General features: G+C 52.5%; 2 protein-coding genes across 10 annotated transcripts in view; one reads left to right on the top strand and one right to left on the bottom strand.

Moving 5' to 3' along the window:
- Positions 1 to 3621, top strand: part of SGSM3 (small G protein signaling modulator 3) — a 30991-nt gene extending 27370 nt beyond the window's left edge. For all 5 annotated transcript variants that reach the window (XM_075500113.1, XM_075500133.1, XM_075500152.1 and 2 more), the window contains 3 exons: positions 162 to 284; positions 1918 to 1978; positions 2386 to 3621. In XM_075500113.1, coding sequence (XP_075356228.1) covers positions 162 to 284; positions 1918 to 1978; positions 2386 to 2469 — 268 coding nt within the window. In that variant the 3' untranslated portion in view covers positions 2470 to 3621. The remainder of the gene's footprint in view (positions 1 to 161; positions 285 to 1917; positions 1979 to 2385) is intronic.
- A 914-nt stretch (positions 3622 to 4535) lies between these two features.
- The window catches only part of MRTFA (myocardin related transcription factor A), a 102542-nt gene continuing 86036 nt past the window's right edge, over positions 4536 to 21041 (bottom strand). For 4 of the 5 annotated variants that reach the window (XM_075500073.1, XM_075500064.1, XM_075500099.1 and 1 more), the window contains 11 exons: positions 20711 to 20872; positions 19090 to 19265; positions 18466 to 18621; positions 17700 to 17953; positions 17173 to 17344; positions 15764 to 16879; positions 14464 to 14595; positions 13191 to 13355; positions 12116 to 12289; positions 11634 to 11694; positions 4536 to 8584 (listed from right to left, as the gene is read on the bottom strand). In XM_075500073.1, coding sequence (XP_075356188.1) covers positions 8085 to 8584; positions 11634 to 11694; positions 12116 to 12289; positions 13191 to 13355; positions 14464 to 14595; positions 15764 to 16879; positions 17173 to 17344; positions 17700 to 17953; positions 18466 to 18621; positions 19090 to 19265; positions 20711 to 20872 — 3068 coding nt within the window. In that variant the 3' untranslated portion in view covers positions 4536 to 8084. The remainder of the gene's footprint in view (positions 8585 to 11633; positions 11695 to 12115; positions 12290 to 13190; positions 13356 to 14463; positions 14596 to 15763; positions 16880 to 17172; positions 17345 to 17699; positions 17954 to 18465; positions 18622 to 19089; positions 19266 to 20710; positions 20873 to 21041) is intronic. The other variant, XM_075500088.1, reaches the window with a different exon arrangement.

The following is a 21041-nucleotide window of genomic DNA, read 5'->3' as shown; positions in this document are numbered from 1 at the left end:
CATGGAGTGCCTCATACAAGTTTACTGGGTTATCGTGTTCCCACTGGGGACAGGACTGTGGGCTGGGGTCAAGGCTTGGGCTTAAAATAGACTATCCCAAAGGGATGGGGCTTCTTTCCCTGGCTTCAGCCAAGTAATGTGCCTCCGCCTCATTGCTACAGCGAGCAGGTGCTGCATTTGTGGCTAGAGGTGCTGTGCTCAAGCCTGCAGACTGTGGAGAAGTGGTTCCATCCCTGGTCGTTCCTGCGCAGTCCTGGCTGGGTGCAGATCAAATGTGAGCTGAGGTGAGTCTGTCTCCATGGGCCTTGCCAGGGTCTGGAGTGGATTTCCTCCTCCCCTGCAGGAGGTGGCCTTTGGTATGGCTGGCTCTGGACCTGCTCCAGTGAGTAGCAGTGTGGGCTGCCCAGATATCCCTGCTGCAGAGATTTCCTTCTGTGTGCTGAGGCAGCAGCAACTGTCTAGACAGTTTAATGCGATGCACTGTGCCTGCCTGATCAAGAGCAGAGCTTGGCTCCTGGGAAGCTGTTGTGACAAGCAGGCAGCCTCTGCCTGCCAGCAACCTCCTGCTGTGCCCTGCACCTACTCTGATGGTGCCTTTTCCAACCCCTGCTCTCCAGGTCCTCTGCCAGCCACCATGAGTCCAAGCAGGGAACGGGGAATGTGCTAGGGAGACAGTCTGGCTGTTGCTGGCCAGGAAGGAGTCACTCACCAGCCGACTCCTGGTTAAGCGAGGGAGCCGTGTCGGGCTGAAAGCAGCTGAGCTCACACAAAGCACATCACTTGGAGCCCAGGGCACACATCCGTACTGCGTGCTCCTGGCCCTCCTGCACTCTGCAAAGCCACATCCAGTCCCAGGGAGCCGCAGAGCAAACCTCCTCGCCACCACCACTCCAGCCCTGCTTCTGTCCTGCGGGAACTGGCTTTTGTCTGCACCACCCGGTTGCCTCTGGGCCCCAGTGGGAGCATTTGTAGCCAGAAGTAGGCCTGGGTGTACACATCTCGGGGTCCCCTATTCTCCTTGTGCTGCTGCTGAATGGGAGGGAGTCCCCTCCACCTCTGTGCTACCATGTCCCATGGCTGCTTTCTCGCAGCATGGGGGCAGTGCTACTTCAGCACAGCCGAAGGACTAAGTGGGACTGGTTCATGGCTGCACCCAGGTTTGTGTGGAGCAGGAGCGGAGGCTTATGCCATATTTCTCCCAGCCAGCTTCCTGTGGAGGGCCTCGCCTCCGTCACTGCTGCAGGAGTTGGAGGAGACCCCCACATAGGAGTTTCCCCTGCGCCTGAAGGACTGACGAGGTTGTTGCCAGGAGGTCTGAGCTGTGCATCCCTGTCCTAGGGACAGGGTTGAGGCTGTGCTTGCAGCGTCTGCTTAGAGCCAGGTCCAGCAGGGGAGCTCCTCACGCCATCCCTGTGTGGCACTTGTGCATGGGTGTCGGGACACTTCTCTTACTCCAGGGAGAGAGGAAGGGGTGCAGAAACTCTGAGGTGCTACTGGCAGGAGGCTGCTTTCTGGAGAGGAACCTGCAGCCCCCCATTGCCAGCTGCATGCAGTCCTCAGCCATGTGTGTCTGTGGTCTAAGCAGAGCCCGGGGCTGCCTGTGCCTCCCTGCGCTGCTGTGTCATGGCTCTGTAGGGGTTGCACTTGAGTCACATCTTCAAGCTTCTCTTTCCAGCCTGGGCCTGGCAGGATGTGAAGCCCAAAGAGGAGGGGGAACAGGGGATGGATGGCTGGTGCTGCCCTTTCAACACCAACAAACAAGGAATTTCATCCTTGTAAGTTTAGTGGTGCGTCGGGGCAAGCTGAGGAGCCGGTGCAATTGTGGTTCTGGGGGCAGCAGTTGGGGGCACAGGCTGGGAGTGTGATCTGGGTGGAGGGGGTGTATGTGTGTGTTATCATCACTCTCTTCCATTGCAGAGTCCTCTGCAAATTTGCCTTCAGCCTCTCTCAGGACTGGGAGCTGCCAATAAAGAGGGAGGTGAGTAGGTGGCATCTCTCATTCTCTCTCTCAGCTACAGGCTTCGCTTGCCGCCTCCCTCTCCCAGCTTTGTGCTCCAGTGCATCCTCTGCATCCTCTTGAGCCGGCACCAGAGGCTGTGGATGCGGCCACTTTCCCTGCCAGGGCAGGCTGTGCGTGGGAGCTGTGTGGCAGCGCTGGCTGCTCCTGCCCAGCTGGGACAGAGGGAAATGGCAGGCCCCTCCCTTCCCCAGTGCTCTCCAAACCACAGGGCCTCTCCCTGCTTCAGCTGCGCGGAGGTGGGAAGTGCAAAGGGCTGCTCTGTGTGGGTGACGGAGACCTCGGTGTGCTTGGGCTCTGCCCGCAGACACGGTCTCCCCTTTTCTGGGTGTGGTGCGCTGACCCGGGTCTCTGTGTCATCCCTGCAGGAGAAGGAGAAGAAGCCACTGAAGGAAGGGGTGCAGGACATGCTCGTGAAGCACCATCTCTTCAGCTGGGACATAGATGGGTGACCCCCACCCCACCCCATCCTGGGGAACCTTCTCAATGGCGTACACTCCTCTCCCCCACCCCCATTATGTCTCACCCCCCTGCCCTCCCCCACCCCACCCACTTGTATCTGTGACAAAATCCCCCTCGGGGGGGCTGCCAGGCCACCTGGGACAGATGGCAGCAGCGCCGAGAGGCCGAGCTGCAGACCCGAGGGAGGTGATGGTCGAGGGTGATGCTGCAAAGGGACAAGTGTGTTCTGGCCACCAAAACAAGTGCCCCTGCCCAGCCTTCCCCATCTCTGCCACCCCCATCTTCTGCTTGCCTCAGCCCTGCCTACCCCCCAGTGCCTGGGGGAGCAGCCTGGCCCGGAGCCCCTCATGTGCTGCCCCATGGGCCAGCAGCTGCATGGGTGTGTGAGCGTGTCTGCTGCTGTAGCTGTGGGGAAGAGACAGCCCTCGCGGGGTGGCTTTGATCCATGAGAGCTGGTGCCGTTGGCAGGTGGCACTGCGGGTGCAAGGGGAATTGGGCTGGTGAGAGACTATCGCTGTACGGGAGCAGGGACAGCACATCCCCCCGTGCCAGCCAAGGGCTCGCCTCTGTCGGGGAGAGGGATGGCAAACCCTGAAGCACTTGGACAAGTTCCTCTGGCCTGGAGCTGGGGCTGAGAAGGGGGAACCGGCATCAGCCTCATCCCACCTCCCTGGCACTGGTGTGTGGGGCGTTGACAAGAGGTGCCCGACTGCACTGGCCTGTTACCACTGTAACAGCCTTAGGGGATGGGCCTTGTCTCCTCTGGGAGCAGACAAAAACCATCTCTCCCCTAAACAGAGTGTTTCATGCTGTCATTTTAGTCTCTAGATGATTTTTACTGTTAACCAAAAAGCTGTAAATTAACTCCAGGAACGTGTATATTTTGGCACCGTTGTAGCTCAGGACGAGGTTCAGGCTGGAGCTGGCTCAGGGAGACTGACTCGTCCTCCTCGCCCTGCGGTGGCAGCAGGGACGCAGGTCAGGAGTGGAGAATTGCTGCTTTGTGGTGGTGGCTCTGGATATGGAGTCTGTGACTTTCTACTGAAAGCGCTTGTCTGTGAGCACAAACTACTCATGAAATGACACTAGATTCTTACTTTCCTTTATTCGGTGGGTTTGTAAATAAACTGCATCTTGGGAGAGTGCTGGGCTTTGGCTTTGTTTTTTGACAGGGTCAGGACTGGATCTAATTCCTTAATTTCTGCCAATTGATAATTATGACCCCATTTCTGCACTGGCTCCTGCTAGCATCAAGCTGAGGTCTCTGCTCAGCGTACACTGGCACCGTGGGGACTCCTCACACTGCCCTGGCCTCAGACTAGGCCACAAGGCCAGGTAGCGGCCAGGGCAGGAGCAGTTGTGCTGCCTGCAGTGGCAGCCCTGCCTTGCCTCTCTGCCGCCAGCTCTCCCTGAAGCACAGCTCCGCAGCAGAGCCCCGGGAGGCCCTGACAAGCAAGAAACACTCAAAATGAAGGGATGTAGGGACCCTGCAAGGGGAGGGCCCTTAGCAAAGGGAGAGGGGCTGGCAGAGAACAGGGCTGGGTGGTGGTGGACAACAGTGTTGTCTGCACATTGACAGGCTTCTCCAGAAAAAGCAGGTGGCATCTCTTCTGCAAAGTGGGACAGTATCAGGGCACAGGCCCTGGAGAACCGTGTTCAGAAGCCCAAGCTCATGGTAGAGTGGAAGTAGCAGTGTATTTACTGATGTGAAAATCAGTGTTTTCAGTCAAAGTAATTCCAGTTTGGCATGTGGCTGAGGAAGGCTGCAGTATCACCTCACCACTGTAACAGCTGGGGTCCAGACCAGCCTATTGCGCTGTGGGAGGCTGTAAAAGCTGCCTGTGCTTCTCCTACCGTAAGACCTCCTTCTGGTTGCAGGGTAGGTAATTTCCATACACTGAGGGAATCTCCCTGCAGCTGAGAAGGGATGAGGCACCACCACTCAAGCTTCTTTTTTTTCAGGTTTGAGAAAGACCCAGAGGGATCACTCACCCTTAGCTGGAAAAGGTAGAGTGGCCCCAAGCCCTCCCACCAGCATCGCAGAGAAGTTTTTTGAGCACACGGCTGTTTGGAATTTTTTTAATAAAATGGATTTTTTTTTTTTCAAATATTTGTAACTGAAAAAATAATTCAATTTAAAGATCCATTCTCTCCCCCGTTAACTTGTCACTTTTATCCTTTTCCAGTTGAATACTTGCTCTGGATCTGATGCCCCAACACCATCTCTCTCAGATGGTGCTGATCACCCCTTGCCGTTCGCTGCATAGTGGAAGGGAGAGTGCGTGCTAGTCAAATACACATTACAAACAAGTAGTGGTTACAGCAGAAAGATTCAGGATTACATTCAAGGTAGAGGCAGAACGTCAGACTTCATTTTTCCCAATGGGTGCAAAAATGTACGTCCAGGGGAATACCTCTTCCAACAAAGAACTATTGAACTATTATTCAAACAAATAATAGTAAGAAAGCAGAGAACTGGGCTAGCCTGCTCTGGGCACGGCTTGGGGACAAGACTTTCTAGTATTTCCTGGGATGAGGCACCATCGTCCCTGCTGCCCCCAGGCACAGCTCGCTCTCCTGGCAGAGGGGCTCTGGCAGGTTAGCTGGCTTCCTCCGGAGGTGAGGCTCAGGGTTCTGTATTGCTTGGGCTCCTTGAGGGCTCTTAAGCCCATCAGCCAATTTCAAGTATGTTGGGCAAAGCTAGGGTAATTAAATTCCTACAATGTTTCACAAGTGATGGTGGATGCGTAAAGATGAAAGGGAGCAGCTGTGAGCTCAGCCTTTCAACAGCAACCCTGGGGAAGGCCTAAATCAGTAACAGGCATTGGCACCTCTCTGCCAACAAAGAGTGGGGTACCTGGCCCAGTGCGAGGACCCATGGCTGGGTCAGGCCAGGACTGCAGGTGGAGTGCTCCCACCTTCTTCTAGGAGCTCACTGCACTTCAGTAATTTCATTCTTTATTTACTGGTTGCAGTTTTGTAATTATTTGTACAAAAGAAATCACACAGCTGTTTTTTTGTGGGGGCTTACTGCTCCCTGTGGGCTAAAAGAAGCTGATTTTGCTTTTGACAAACAGGCAGCCTCACTTTTTCCCCTTAGCATTTGAAAGATGCTCCCACCCCCCCCACATACTTTCCTCCTAAGAAACCATTTGCCTCCTGTGCCCACCTGGTCCCACGGCTGGGCAACTGCCCTGGGGGGAGCTGCTGGGAGCTCTGCAAGGCAACTGCTAATGCACTCGCTGCTCCCAGTGAGCACCAGGGCTGCACCAGGAGAGAAGTGGGGGGGGGGTGAAGGGGGTGTCCACCAGTCCCAGTTATTCTGATTTTTAGGACATGACACTGTAGCTTGGGCAACAGAAAGCGGGGGGGCGGGGAGGGTATCCTCTCACTCCAACCCGGACACTGAGGGAGGCAGATAAGAGGCTCTGACTTGCTTACAACTGGGTGGGGGAAGAGAAGGGGGCAGAAAGGAAGGAAGCTGCCAGCAGGCCCCCCCTGCAAATGATTAAGGAAGTGGCTCCCCATGCAGTTTACAAGCAAATAGGGCTCAGGAAAGCAGGAGTTTCTCCCAGCTGCAAAACAGGCATGGCCCCACCTGACTGCCAGTTCAGTGGCTGATAGAGAGCACGTCGTGCAGGGCTGGCACTCACCTGCCCCGGCATAGAGCAGAGGTACCCACACCCCTGCAGCAAGGCCTCCCCCTGAGAAGAGCACCAGGTACCAAAGAGGCAGGGGAGCAGCATGTGCCCACCCGCACCTATCCCTCCCCAGCAGGCAGCACTGCAGCCTGGCATGGGGGGGAAAAAATGGGGACAGCATCCTCAAGCTATTAAAAGGAGCTATTAAAAGGATGGCAGTTTATCCTTCCATTGCCTGAGCAGGGTCAGCACCTTAGTCCATACGATCAAGAGCCACTGCCTCCCCCCCCTCCCCCAGCCCAAGCAGCCCAGACCTAGCTCAGGGCCAAAGCAGGGATAGCTGCGTGGGGCGGCGGCCGCGTGGGGCACAGCTCAGCTATGTCTCAACTGGTAAATATGGTGGTGAGTTACTGATAACAAACACAAGAATTTAAAAGTGACAGGAGTAACGGCGCGTGAGAGCGAGCGCGCCACAGGCCTGGGTTTCCAACGCAACACAAGGAATAGCATTGCCATGGCTCTGGGGGCTTGGGGTACCCATCCGCCCACTCGTCAGCAGCTGCTACCCCGAGGCACCATCCCGGCGCCCTACCTGGCAGAAGCTGGCTGGACACAGGGCAGCAGCTCACAGTAAGCAGCCATTTGCTTTTGCCTTTTACCCATGGGCCTGGAGGGAAGGCAGCACAGAGGGCAGCTGCCCATTACTTGCTTTCAGGCTCCCACTTCTCCCCAGAAAGAGGCCCTCACAGTCGCACTACTGAGTGAGGACCCGTACTGTGCCACACAACGCCTGGTTTGCAGCTTCCCCTTCCTTGCCTGTTGGGTCTGACATCCTCGGCTGCTTCTTTCCACTGGGGCACCTGCTACAGGGAGGCAACAGCACAGCTGAAGGCAGGAGACAGATTGCACATGGCCCCTAATGATATGTTGCTCATTGCTAGCTGTGCCCCTCACACCGTCCCCAGGACACACGGACACTTTCTTGTCCCTAACCCCCAACACAGGCTGACTGCCTTGCTCACCGGGGATGTCACAAGTGCTGTGGAAGCTGGGGGGAGAGGGGGTGTGCCTGAAGGCTGGACTCCAGGCACAGCCAGAGGTCTGGGGCAGCAAAGGACAGATTTAACATATAAGGACCTGGATTTTAGCACCTTAAAAATCTGTTTTGCAGCCCAAAGCGAGTGAAACAAGCAGGCAGGCCTCTGCCAAGCTCAGCAATATTTGGGAAACCAGCTTAGACGTTACCAGGTTGGTGGGGAACCCTGGTTCCCTTTGGCTACACTTGGAAAAGGTGTCTGTTCTGCCCAGCTCCTCACAGCCCTGGGGCAGTCCAGACCCTCCCCTGACAGACAGCAGGTGGTGCAGAGCCCAGCCAGCACTCCCACATTTGCATCCTGCTCCAGAGGTAGAATCCCCTTCTGCAACCGTTAAACCGACCATGTCGGGGCAGCACAACACCCTTTATTTGCCAATCCCAGCAAGGCGCAGGGTGCTGCTTCTGGAAACGGCTCAGGCCCAGTCATGCTCTGTCCCGCTGCGAGACGTTAGGCAGCGTTCTGCCCCATGCACTGCCATCGCTGCTCCTGCCTGGAGGAAAAGGGGCTGCCGGCTCCGTTCTCACCCGAGCTCGGTCAGGCTGCACTGAGGGGGCAGGAGGCCACCAGCCCCAGAGCTCCTGCAGCCTCTTTTTCCCCCCCAGCAGCCGTTCTCCCTGCCGTGGCCTGGCCTGGCCTGCTGCCCAGGCAGCAGCGACTCAAGCAGCAGGCCTGCCTTTGCCACCACTGCTGGCTTCGTGCAGGAAGGACACTGTTGGGGGAGGAGTACAAATACTAGGAGCTTGGGGTTTTTTTCTTGGGGTTTGGTTTTGTTTTCTTTTTTTGTTTTTTTTTTTGGTTGACTGGCCTCTTCCCCCCTGCATGCCTGTGCCCTCCCACTCCCATTCCCTTCAGTCTCTGCTCACAGAGTTACAAGCAAGAATCCCAGTGCAGCTGCAGATCGTGTCCATCAAGGAAGTCTGTGGAAAAGAGGCTGGGAGTTGCAGTGTTAAGGGGAGCCAGGCTCATGACGGGCCCCCCCGGCAGCTCCAACCAGTCCATGCTGTCCAAGTTAGCCTCAGCCAGATCCAGGGCTATGCCCCCGGACGGCTCGTGAGCAAAGTGCAATTCCGAGGTGTCCATAGGTGAAGGCGGGTGGTCCAGGATGGCCGAGCTGCTCAGCATCTCACTGTGGAGGTCATCAATCAGGGACAGGGGCTCCGGCCCATCGTGGCCTGCTGTCAGCAGCGGGAGGCCAGTGCTGCTCTCCAGGAAGTCCTCCAGCCGGCCCACGGGCACCGGCTGCCCCAAGGACACTGGCACCGCCAGCTCTGAGGATTGGTGGCTGCTGGGCGGTGAGGAGCAGGCTGGGGCCACGGGTGGTTCTTTCCCAGCTGGGGACGACTGATCCTTGAAGTCAGCAGAAATCTCTGTACAGGGAACAACCGGACAAGCCAGGGTGAGGCAGAGCTTGGCCGAACACTGGAAGGATCCCTCCCTCCCACCCACCAAGGCAACAGGCACCCCTCAGACTGAGCCAGCACTGACCACCGACTGGGATAAGGAAGCTCACCCTGTGCCCACACTTGGCTTGCTATGGTGTGCTGGTTTTGGCTGGGATAATTTTCTTCAGAGTAGCTAGTATGGGGCTATGTTTGGATTTGTGCTGGAAACAGTGTTGATAATACAGGGATGTTTTAGCTACTGCTGAGCAGTGCTTACACAGAGTCAAGGCCTTTTCTGCTTCTCACCCCACCCCACCAGCGAGTAGGCTGGGGGTGCACAAGAAGTTGGGAGGGGACACAGCTGGGACAGCTGACCCCAACTGACCAAAGGGCTATTCCATACCATATGACGTCATGCTCAGCATAGAAAGCTGGGGAAGGAGAAGGAAGGGGGGGGGGACGTTCGGAGGGATGGTGTTTGTCTTCCCAAGTAACCGTTACGCGTGATGGAGCCCTGCTTTCCTGGGGATGGCTGAACACCTGCCTGCCCACGGGAAGCAGTGAATGGATTCCTTGCTTTGCTTTGCTTGTGTGCGCAGCTTTTGCTTTACCTGTTAAACTGTCTTTATCTCAACCCACAAGTTTTCTCACTTTAACCCTCCCGATTCTCTCCCCCATCCCATTGGGGTAGGGGGAGCAGCTGTGTGGTGCTTAGTTGCCAGCTGGGGTTAAACCACCCAGCATGGGGCACAAAGGGTTCGAGATAATGACAGATTTGATTGGAATGTGCTAGATCAAATTTATACCTGTAATTGCTCTTTAGCTATTAATTGGCAGGCTTCTATGCTTGCCATGGGGCTTGTTTACCTTACTGTATATTAGAGTGTAGTGCTCGTTAGTGGCTGCTTTTTGCTTTCACTGCTTGCTGTACTGCTTATCAGCTTACTCGGCTGTGCCTGGGAACATTTTGATAACAGCAATGGTGATGCACCTGGGCTGGCAGAGGGCCAGGGCATCGCTGCTGTTTCTGTGCTGCTGTACGGGACAGGCTGGAACTCCAGTGTGAACTTGATCCAAAGGGACTGTGACCTGTGGATGAGTCCATGTGGGAGCAGGACACCCTGAAGCATCTGTGGCCGTGGATAAGCCCATGCCAGAGCAGGTACATCTCAAAGCGTCTGTGGCTGTGGTTATGCCTGTGCCACAACAGGTACGCTTCTGAAGGAATTGTGGCCCAAGGATAAGTCCATGCTGGAGAAGGTGCACCTCGAAGCATCTGTGGCTGAGGATAAGTCCCTGCTGCAGCAGGTACACCCTGAAGCATCAGTGGCTGTGCATGAGGTCATGCTGGAGCACCTCAAAGCATGTGGCCATGGATAAGCCCACGACAGAGCAGGTACACCCCTGGAGGGACTGCAGCCATAGGTAAGGCCATGTTGGAGCAGGTTTACTTCTGAAGGGACTGTGGCTGTGGGTAAAGCCACACTGGAGCAGCTCTATCTCTGAAGGCATTGTGGCCCATGGAGAAGGCCATGCGGAAACAGGTGCACCTCAAAGCGACTGTGGCTGTGGATAAGTCTATGCTGCAGCAGGTATACCCCTGGAGAGACTGTGGCTCATAGATAAGGCTCCACTTGGAGCAGGTACTCCCCTAAGGGACTGCAGTCTGTGGATAAGCCCAAGCCAGAGCAGGGGCAAGGGGAGGAGTTCATTGCAATGTTAAACCCGATGGTCTGGTCCAAAGGGACCAGGGGTGGAGACTGTAATGGAAATAGCTTTAAATTGTTGTAACCTGGGATTTGAGTTGCATGTTATAGGAATTACTATAGCAGGAAGCATCTGAACCAATGGAGGACAAGTCTTAAAAGAAGCAGTGCAAGTGCAGCAGTGACCTGACCTGAGCTGGGTTTGGTGCCCAGTAACTCCATGCAACACACCACCTCTCCTGTCCTGAGTCACCACTGTAACAGATGGAGCCCAAAGTCATGGACTAAATGAACTCAGTGGACATTTTGTGGACATTTTACAGACATTTCACAGGGGTGGTCCATAGACTAAGGGAATTACATCTGTGCATTATATCAAAGGATGGGAGGGGGGTGGTGGCTAATGAGAATGTATTGGATAGTGTGGGACCTGAGCATGACGTAAATGGTATGAAATAAGGGGTGGCAAATGTGCTTGTTTTGGCAGGGACAGAGTTAATTTTCTTCAGAGTAGCTAGTATGGGGCTATGTTTTGGATTTGTGCTGAAAACAGTGTTGATAATTCAGGGATGTTTTAGTTACTGCTGAGCAGTGCTTACACAGAGTCAAGGCCTTTTCTGCTTCTCACCCCACCCCGCCAGCGAGTAGGCTGGGGGTGCACAAGAAGCTGGGAGGGGACATAGCTGGGACAGCTGACCCCAAATGACCAAAGAGATATTCCATTCCATATGACATCATGCTCAGCATATAAAGCTGGGGGAAGAAGGAGGAAGGGGGGGACGTTCGGAGTGATGGCGTTTTGCCTTCCCAAGTAACCGTTATGCGTGATGGAGCCCTGCTTTCCTGGGGATGGCTGAACACCTGCCTGCCCATGGGAAGCAGTGAATGAATTTCTTGTTTTGTTTTGCTTTGTTTGTTTGCATGGCTTTTGCTTTACCTATTAAACTGTCTTTATCTCAACCCACAAGTTTTCTCACTTTTCTGATTCTCTCCCCCACCCACCGGGGGGGGAGTGAGCGAGCGAGCAGCTGTGCGGTGCTTAGTTGCCAACTGGGGTTAAACCACAACATATGGGGAGTTTTCAGCCACCTCTGGGGAATTCAAACTCTGTCCAGCATCGCAGAAGGGATGTGCCCAGATCTGATGCAGCAGATCCACCAAGAAGCTTTGTATCATATTAATGCTTGACTGACATCTCCCTTCGTGCCTTAATGACTACTGCCTACGCTAAAGGCAGTGCCAGGGATGCAGGAGCAAAGACCTGCATGCTCTATAATCCCCGGGCTCAAATCCAAAGACTATGGGAAATGCTGGCTTTGTCTCCTTACCTCCACTTTCGATGAGAATGTCAAACAGGTCGTCCATCTGCTGGCTGGAACAGCCGTTCTCCTGGAAAGAGAGAGGGCAGGATTAGCTTCCTATTTACCAGGGAAGCTTCCACCTCCAGCAACACCCTTGGCTGCCAGCTCTCCTCCCTTGCCCCAGGGATAGGGCTGTTACATAGCAAGAATGGGCACACAAAGGCATGGCACCAGAATCCTCTGTAACCCCAGGCTGTTACTGGATGGGAAGGTATAGTCAGCAACTGCTGTACTAACACTCACCAGGCAGTGAGCGGTTTGGGATCTCTACCTGTGGTTTAGGGTCAGCCCCAAACCCTCCAGAAGTAATTCAGCTAGGAAGGCGCAGTTAGAAAGGGACATTGTATCTCCATTCTCTATTACTGGCCCAGATCAGGAATCTAAGCAGATTTACCATGGCAACTTTTCACCTGCTCTCCAAGGAAAACAGGGAGAAGAATTGCTCTCACCTGGGCCTTTGGCTGTTGCTTCATGGCCTCTTCATACCCTGGTGGCTCTTTCATTGGGACCGAGGGAACAGGGAGAGGAGGTGGAGGAGTTCCAAAAAGCGACGTGTGCTGCTGCTGCTCCAGGTCCATCTGGGATGGGGAAGGGGCAGCAGGAGAGCCAGGCTGCGATGAGGGCTGTTTAGAACAAAGGCAGGAGGAGTGATCAGGGGAAAGCCCACATCAAGTCCTGTCTCACAGCTGCTTTTAGAGACCATCTCCCCCTCTCTTGATGAGTGCTGCACAGAGGTCTGCACTGCTATGCTCCCAGCAGCCTGGCTTCTTCTGTGTACTCTGTGCGCTATGCCCTGGCTGCAGGGGAGGAAGACAGATTTCCCCTCCAACTCACAGCTGGAAATCTTTTGCTGATTTTTCTAACACTAAAGCAACCACACCACAAACCGCCATGGGGCTGCTCCTGGATGGGGAGAGCCTCATCTCTCCAAGTGGGGGATTCCTCTAGCACTTTGGAGAGAGAGGGCACATCCCTTGCTGTGTTCAGCCTACTCTAAGCAATATACCCAGGACCTGTCTTTTATCCATCTCCCTCTGCAGTGCCTGCTGTGGGGACACAATCAAGCTTCACTAGCAGCAAGTTTCACAGCCTGAGGGTGGGCAGAGAGCACCAGAGCACTCAGCAGCACCAGAGACCTCCAAAGGAAACCCCAAGTGTTGCAGGAAGTGGTGCTCGTGACTCAGCTTTACCAGATGAATCAGCACACAACTGCCCATAAGAAAAGTTAAAATGTGGATCAGGTCTTTGCCTCTACAGCAGTTATGCGTGATCCACGCTGAAGCTTGCTCCCCTGGAGCAGTGGTCCCCAGGCAGTAACTGAATGCCAGTTCCAACACTTGTACGTGTTGATGCTCTTCCCCACCCTGTTTTCCCTGGAAAGCTGTTCATCTGTTCTGTGACCTGCAGATAGAGCAGCGACCCCAGGCCCCGGCCAGCAGAGCTGCTCTGGGGTCTGCTCTCTCCCTGAGAGGGGCTGGAAGCTGGCGTTGTGGCACAGGCCACTGGGATGTGCTGGGAGGGTACCTTTTTTGACACACTGGGTGGGCCAGCTTTGCCAGGAGCACCACTTTTCAGGGACCGTTTCTGGAAACCGTTGGGGAAGAAGGGCTGCAGGTTTGGAGGTGCTGAGAGAGATAATATGGTGTGGGGCTGCTGCCCCGTGACCACTTGCAGACCTGCCTTCTGACCCTACAGGGAGGCAAAAGGATTAGGAAAGTCACTACAGATGCCTCCGCAGCACACGAGCTATGGCAGTCTGAGTGAAAAGGTGCCTTCATTTACCTTCTGCATTTCCTCAAAGGTCTCAAAGCAAATGAAGGCACTGACCCTTTGCAAACTGGATATTCCACTCTGACTATACTAGAAATGATTCCTGATTTCATATCCTTTCCAGCATCTGACCCAGAAGTGGTCCTCCAAGCTCTGAAAACTCTTCATAATCTTTCTGTAACTTATCTTAATTACATGTTAGAGAGAGAGCTAAGTCATCCCTGATGTGGGCTAGAAAGGGAGGAGATGCACAGCAGAGCCTCTTTACAGCCATCACCTGGAGAAGGGGTAAACCCAGAGGTGCTCTCTTTTCTGAAGTGGCATTGCACTTCACGAAGAGATGATTAACAGGTATGCTCAAGGCACAGGAATGGAAATTACAGCATGTTCATCAGTACCAGAGAGTAAAAGGTCACATCCTTTTGCCCCCCTCAGAGCTCACACACCACCTTCAGTAGCAGACATACTGCCCACACCACCCTCTCGCCACGCAGTAGCCCCCTTTTCAGTTCAGCAGCACTCCTTCAAGAATCTGGGACACCATTGTGAACCAAAGCGTGAACCCACTCTGGCCTCTCATCGTTTTTAATTGGTAAGACAATGCTTGTTTAAAACACCAGCTGGTATTCTATCCAGATGTGGAACCAAAGGGCAGAAGCTAGTAAACTGTAGCTCTTTGCTGTAAAGCCTCCACATCACTTCCAAGCGTGCCCATAGGGGAAGACCTCATGGACATTTAGTGCTCCTGAAACCTCATGCCTGATGGGCTGTCCATCAGAGCTAGTTCAGCAGGAGGCAGGGGAATGGAGAGGCTATGCCAGTCACCCCTTCTGCTGCCACATTCAAGCTGAAAACCAAACACTCTGTGCAGCTGCAAGCTGTGGCAGAAGCCGCTGTGAGATCTCACTTGCTGTGATGATGGTCTCTGACCAGGATTGTGCATGTGTGTCCCCTTCCCACCGCTGCTACAAACCCCGGCAGCAGGCAAAGAAAAACAAGGAAGAAAAGTGAGCAGGCAGCGAGCTACCTTTCTGACAGATTGGTTTAGTCCTCTCGGCTGCTGCTGCTGCTTCTGCTGCTGCGTGGGCTGCTGAGGGGTGCTCGCAGGTAGCTGACATGGTGGTTGGCTGGAAGTTTTAGCGGGCGATGATTGTACTCTCTGGAAAGAAAAGGGTATCCGTGAGAAGCTATTCCCCAGACGCATCATGGAGCAAGGCTTGTGTTTCTTAAGGGATTTATGAAGTTTGTTTTTCCCCACTCTTTATTCTTTAGGAAATTCAGTCAATCATTCTGTTTCAGCAAGCAGAGAGATCAGATTGGAGTGGGATTCAGAGTCCTAAAAGAGGAGGTAGTACCACTCTAAATCACTAGGCTATCCATGACATCCTTCAAGGGCTGGCAGACCTGACACAGGACCTTCTGGAGCAGCAGCTGGAGTTCAGGTGAGATACCCTGGGGTATCAAGGGTGACACCGGACACTGATATTTAGACAGCTGACTCGCATCTCACCTGCTACGCAGCAAATCCAGCCTGCTCAGTGCCTGCCCCAATAGTAGATACTGCCACTTGCTCTGCAGAAGGTGCAAGAAATGTGGCAGCAGAGAATTAAAATCTTCTCTGATGCCACAGAAGATGCTGGGGTTTGACTTATGCCATAAAAGCTGGGCATATTTATCCCTTCCTGGAAGAAACACTCAGAACACTTCTGTTAAGTGCTGAACTCATACCAACAGGGGAATAGTAGATCATCTCTGATGAAAGACTCTGCTAACGCTGAAATACTGACACGCATTAAAACAAAGAGCAGTCAAAAAGCAAAAAGTCTGCTCCCGGCGTCTGATTTCAGCTCTCGGTAGACAAGGTGACCTATCTATCACTCAACTACAATCTCTCTAATAAAGGACAAGAGGTGAAATACACCCTGCTTTTTTTAATACCACAGGCATAGTTGTTCTTTCAAAAAGTAGTGAAATGTGGCAGCAAACCCTTGTCCACCAAGCCTGAGATCCTGCCTGACAAAAGGCAGAACCATGTGTTTGGAAGAATGCTGAACAGCCTGTGATGCACATAGTCAATCGTGCATTGCTGTATACAGTTCATCATTGTCAAATGCCAGTCTTTTTGCTGAAGATCTGCTTACACTGCTCTGTTTTACAAAGCCATGAACTACCAGCCATCGTAGCAAGCAACTCAGCCATTTTAGTATTTACTACATTGAATTCCCACCGCATTAAGTCATCCTATGGTAACCTGAACCACAGGAGTGGGAAGAGGGAGAGAGGAACCCAACTGCCTGCAGCAGGGATGTGATCTAACCCTTGCCTACCTGCAAGGCCGGGCAGCTACTCCCTGCCTTCCCGTGGGGCGAGAGGCCCTGCCTCTCGGTGCTCTGCTTGGTCACGGTGAGGACGATGTGGGTCCCTGTGGAGTCGGTGATGAGGGTGGGGGGAGGGGTGCCCTTGATGAGGTCACTCAGGGCGCTCCCTTGCTGGCCAAGGAAAAGCCGCGGGCTGTGGGACTGGCACGGCGGCTCTGCTTCCGGGGCTGGCACCTCCTGCTTCACCATCACGGCTTTCTTTGGCACTGGGCTTGGATTCGAAGTGTCCATTTGGCTAGCGGTTGGTGCAGGGCTGAATTGGTCTGTTTGGCCACTAGATTGCTTTGCAGACTGGCAACTTAGGAAACTGTTTTCACTCTTGACCTGGGTGCCAAATGCTGCTGGGTTGGAGGCGAGGGCTGTTCCTTCTCCCACAGCCGCTGGGGCGGGTAGTGACTGCTGAGAGCGCTTCTCCTGCTCTAGCTGTAGTCTAAGCATCTCAACCAGCTGCTGCTTCTGCTTCAGCATGCGGGTGAGTTCCTCGATCTGCTTGTCCTTCTCCTGCAGCATCTGGTCTTTGTCCCTAACTTCTGCATCTCTGCTGTTACCGGTGCTGCACCGCTCCGACCTGGGTGCTGCATTCACGCTGCAGGAGGCAGACTTGGAGCTTTCTTCCTTCACCAGGAACTGCACTGGAGACGCCTGCAAGGTGAGCTGGGTCAGGGGTGAAGTCACCATCTCTCCAAAGGTGTCTCCGGTGGCCGAGTTCTCGTCCCCTGTGCTCATTTGCGAGCGCTCAGAAGGAGTTGGAGAAACAGGAGGAGTTGAGCCTGTGCTGCCAAACTTCATCATGCCACCACCAGTGACTGTGGCCACAACTACTTCTGCTGGTGCAATGCCAGTGGTGACCAGGGCTGGCCCTGTGCTCAGCCTGGCAGCTGGGAAGGCCACCACCACTTCAGCAGCTTTTGGGAGGATGGCTGCTGTGCTGGGCTTGGGAGTGGGGGTTGTTTGGCCAGTTGCACTGTTCTGCTCTTGGTAAGCTCTGAGACGCTCAATCAGGTCCGTTTTTGTGCCTGAGACAGGCAAGGCCCTCAACTTCAGTTCTTGCTTCAGCTCTGCTACCTGATATGGGGGGGGGGAAATAAAGAGGGCAACATTAAGAGAACCTACACTTTAACCAGAACAACTATTAACAGCTACCAGAGCCATGGGTAAGGACTAAAGGACTAAACTGACCCTCCTGCAGGCCAACAAACCTGCACTTCAGGTACAGACTGCAGGGCAGCAATGCCAGCTGCTATCACTAACTCCTGTCAGTCCCCCTCAGCCCTGCTCTGTGGCAGCAACATCATTCAGTACTACGCTCTCCACTGACAATGGCAAAAAAGGGCTGTGCGGTTTCACAAGACATTTACCTTCATCTCATCTAGGTTGGCAGGGAGAGGGCCAGGCTTGCCCACTGCAGCATTACTGTTTTGTCGCATCAGCCCACTGGAACCAGAGGATACTGAAGATGCACTGCTGACTGTGGCAGAGAGATTGCGTACAGCAGGGGCACTGGTACCACTCTGCTGCTCTCCTGGAGGCCTTCAGGGAAAGAAAAAACATAGGCATCAAAACCAAGGTGGAAAGGCACTGGAGGCCCTCCGTGTCAACAATCATATGCATTCAGAAACATCTGGGTCACTAGTGCCACCCTAGACATTAATGCACACCAGTGCCTTTGACTATATCCATGCCCCTTACCCGGCGAACCAATTCACTTCAGCTGCTTTTGTCTGATTCATCTGACGCTGGCCCTTTTTGCCGCCTGCTGTAACTTAACGAGATTGAGTGCATTACACCCAACCGCCACACCTCACACCCAGAACACAATGCCTTTGATAACAGTACTGAGGAAGCAAGTGCCTCCTAAGAGAGAGCTGCCATTTAGGACCCATACTTTGGTGGAGCTGGCAGGATGGTCTGATAGTTGTAGTGCTGCTGCTGCTGCTGGTTGAGGATCTGAAGCTGGAGAAAGAGCTGCTGCTGCTGCAGTATTTTGGCATAGGATGAATCCATGGGAGGAGCTCCCTTGTCCTGCTTTTGGTCCGGGGGAATATACTGATGATATTTAAGCTTCTTGACTTTCGGCTTCAACTCCTTGGCTTTTTTACTGCGCTGAGACTTCTCACTAGCAGACTTGGGTTGGCTTTGCTATTTAGAAGAAAAGGAGGAAGCAAATAAGAATGGGAACACTGAAATAACATAACACCCCATGTAAACCAGAACGCACACTGGGATTTTCATTTCAAAATTCTCCAGATTTGACCTCAGGGTCTTTCCATGCTTCTCTAACTCAGGCAACAGTATAGTCACAGCACCCACAGCAGCTTACACTGCACCATAATGCACGTCATCTTTCCCAGCACACCAGAAAGGTCTTCACTTGCTCATCCAGTGCAGACTCACTGTTTCTAATTATGGATAAAGCTGATTGTTCCAAAACATTTCGCATTCAGGACCCATTTTACAGAAGGTGAATACATCACAGAACAGAAAAAACTATTAAATGTGTTACAACTAGTGTCAGAAGATGACACTAGTGAGAAATAAGCTTTCCTTCCTTTGCATCTATTAATACAATACTTCAACTCCAAACCTTCTTCAGAGTAACCATCTTATCTTCCTCCAGACTACAACAATGAAGAAATCAGCCAAAATAGTACCTTAATGAGTGTTGGTGGGGGCTTGGCAGGAGTAAGAGCCGCTCCATTGGTAAGACTAGGAGGCAGAAGAGGTGGAGGTGGCAGAGGCGGGGGTGGCTGTTCAGGTAGGAAAAGTGTTTCACTGGAGTCTGCGCTGATCTGCAATTGGGACGTACCCTGCAGGGACAGAAAAAGCCATAATGAATACATGTATGAGGAGGGAAACAGTTTAAGAGAGTGCAGGAAGTGTCCACTTACAAGGAAGCAGCACAGGTTTCAAGTCATTAGTTAGATTCCTTTAACCCACTGCTTCAGCTGTCCCTGAGAAGCAGCACAACTTCTTAGGGCAGAAAAGGAATCAAAATCCCACACCTGTATCTCCCAGCTTTGCCTGCCAGAATCAGTTGCACACCGACACAGGCTGTATCACCAAGTAATGACTGCCCCCCTTCGCCACATGGCACCACTACGGGGACTTCTGAATAACCTGACTTCAGCAACACCATGCAGAGCTAAGACCCCTTGCGAAATCTCACAGACTATACCTTTTAAGGATCCCTCGGTCTCACTTTTTAGGATGCTCTGCCACAAATCAGCAGTAGCTGTGAAGCTCCAGGACACTGCAGGAGGCCACCACATTCTCACCTGAGCTAGCGATGTGCCAGTGGTGTTAGGGAGAGGCTCACAAATCCGGGAGTCCATAGGCGATGGGACAGACCCCTGGGACTCATGGCTGGCTGGCTGTTCTGGGGAGAGGGCATCACTGCTGTCCTCATCAAAGGAGGAATTGTCTGCAACCTTTGGGTAGTTCACCTGTCCAACTGGAAACACAAACATCAACTGTGGTCTTTAAAGTGGAATAAGAAATTATTTCACTTGACACTAGATGTTTCACAAAGATAATGAGGCATGGAGAGAGCTGAGTCTGAGTTGTGCTTAAAGCACCAACTAAAAATGAGAGAACAGAGCCCAAACTGCATCAGTTTTAAGTGTTTACATTCATCTCTGCTATCAGTAGAATAAAATGATGCAGACTAGGGTGACCCATTTCCCTCGGTTCTTAGCCAGACAAGATCAGGAAGTATAACAAGAGCTACTTAACTCTGCCTAAACCTAGATCTGTGGCATGGCTTATTTGATTATCATTTGGCACTAAAGGAGGAGGAGGTTAGACAGTGTAAGGTTGAGTCCTGGTTTCTTTGGTGTTCATCCTATGTGGTGGAAGGTAGAATCCCTCCTCAAGACAGTATCCCAAATTGTCCTCTTGTCTTATAAGCAACAAGGGCTATGGATTAAGTGGTGGTCCTGACTGCTACTAGCATTTCTGTCTATCTACGTGTCCAGTACATAATTCACTTGAGTGTACATCTGTAATGCACTGATGTTTTTTAGATTACATTATCTCAAATTAATCCTGGTAAGCAGGAAAATACTATCATTTACAACAAACATAAAAGCAACAGAAATCCAGAGAGATGTCAAAGTCAGAAGGAAGCCACATCTCTAATGCTCCAGTTCACAAGTTCACTTTTTCTCTTCCTCAGCCACTTCTTGTGCAATAGTGAAGGCAGGCTCTCCCACAACACTGTCCTTTTCCTTTTTCATGAAAAGTATTCCATCTTGCTCACAGTTGTGTCCCATTTGTCTTTAAAGTAGCTGTGCATGTTTGAGGGGATGAATAACCACAGACGTACACAGACTGCTCAGTCTGGGGAGACGGGAAAGAGCACTGCTGAGGCAGTGGGAAGGCTATTCCTCAGCATTCCTTTCAGCCCTTGGAATGGCACTGGCATGATTTACATCTGTTCTGGTTTATTTTTAAAGGGGTTGAATCCTCTGAAGTTTTTAAGTTCACAGACAGCTTTTGTTTCATCACACCTGTTTATATTCTGTCTCCTCTCCCTGATCCGAGTAAGTCAGTGGGTTCTCCCTGACCAAGGTTGCTGACATGTTATACTGAGAGAGGGATTTTTGAGGAGAGAATCTAGGGAATGCAATCTTCAACAGTCTTTCAAGTCTTTAGGGTATGCAGTTGCTTTCACGTTATTCTGGAATGTCCATACTCCCTATAATTTAATGTCACTGTAGCACTATCTGGGCCAGAGGGAGTTCTACTTTTCAGAATCCTTGGGGCTGAAAGACTGTGATTCTGAGACAGGAAAACAAGACCAACCATGGGATTGCACTCCCTTAGACAGGCAGGTGAATTGATAGGAAATCACAGCCACCTATGGGAAATGCCCTCAACATCCTCCTCTGGCCTTACCTATAATGGCTTCCTTCAGGCTTGATTCCACAGGCAAGATGTTCTTCTCCACCAGCTCCATGGGACCTGGCCTCTGCGCTATCTTCTCATTGAGGTCATCTGCCAGTCTGGCTCTCTTTAGCTTCAGCTGCTTTGCCTGCAAGGAGGGTTCAGCTGAGGTCTCTGTTCAGGGGAAAGTAAATAAAATGGTATCAATCCAGCAATGGTCAACCTATGCACTTCAGCAGTATTTTACTTCTATTCAGAAAGGTAACTGTAGATAACAGTAGGTAACTGTACAGAAAAATAGTTGCAGATAACAAGAGATAACTATGCACCATAAAGAGATTAT

The sequence above is a fragment of the Mycteria americana genome, chromosome 1 (assembly GCF_035582795.1).
Source record: "Mycteria americana isolate JAX WOST 10 ecotype Jacksonville Zoo and Gardens chromosome 1, USCA_MyAme_1.0, whole genome shotgun sequence".
Taxonomy (NCBI): Eukaryota; Metazoa; Chordata; class Aves; order Ciconiiformes; family Ciconiidae; genus Mycteria; species Mycteria americana.
The sequence above is the reverse complement of the archived record's forward strand: the minus strand, read 5'-3'. Positions and strand labels throughout refer to the sequence as shown.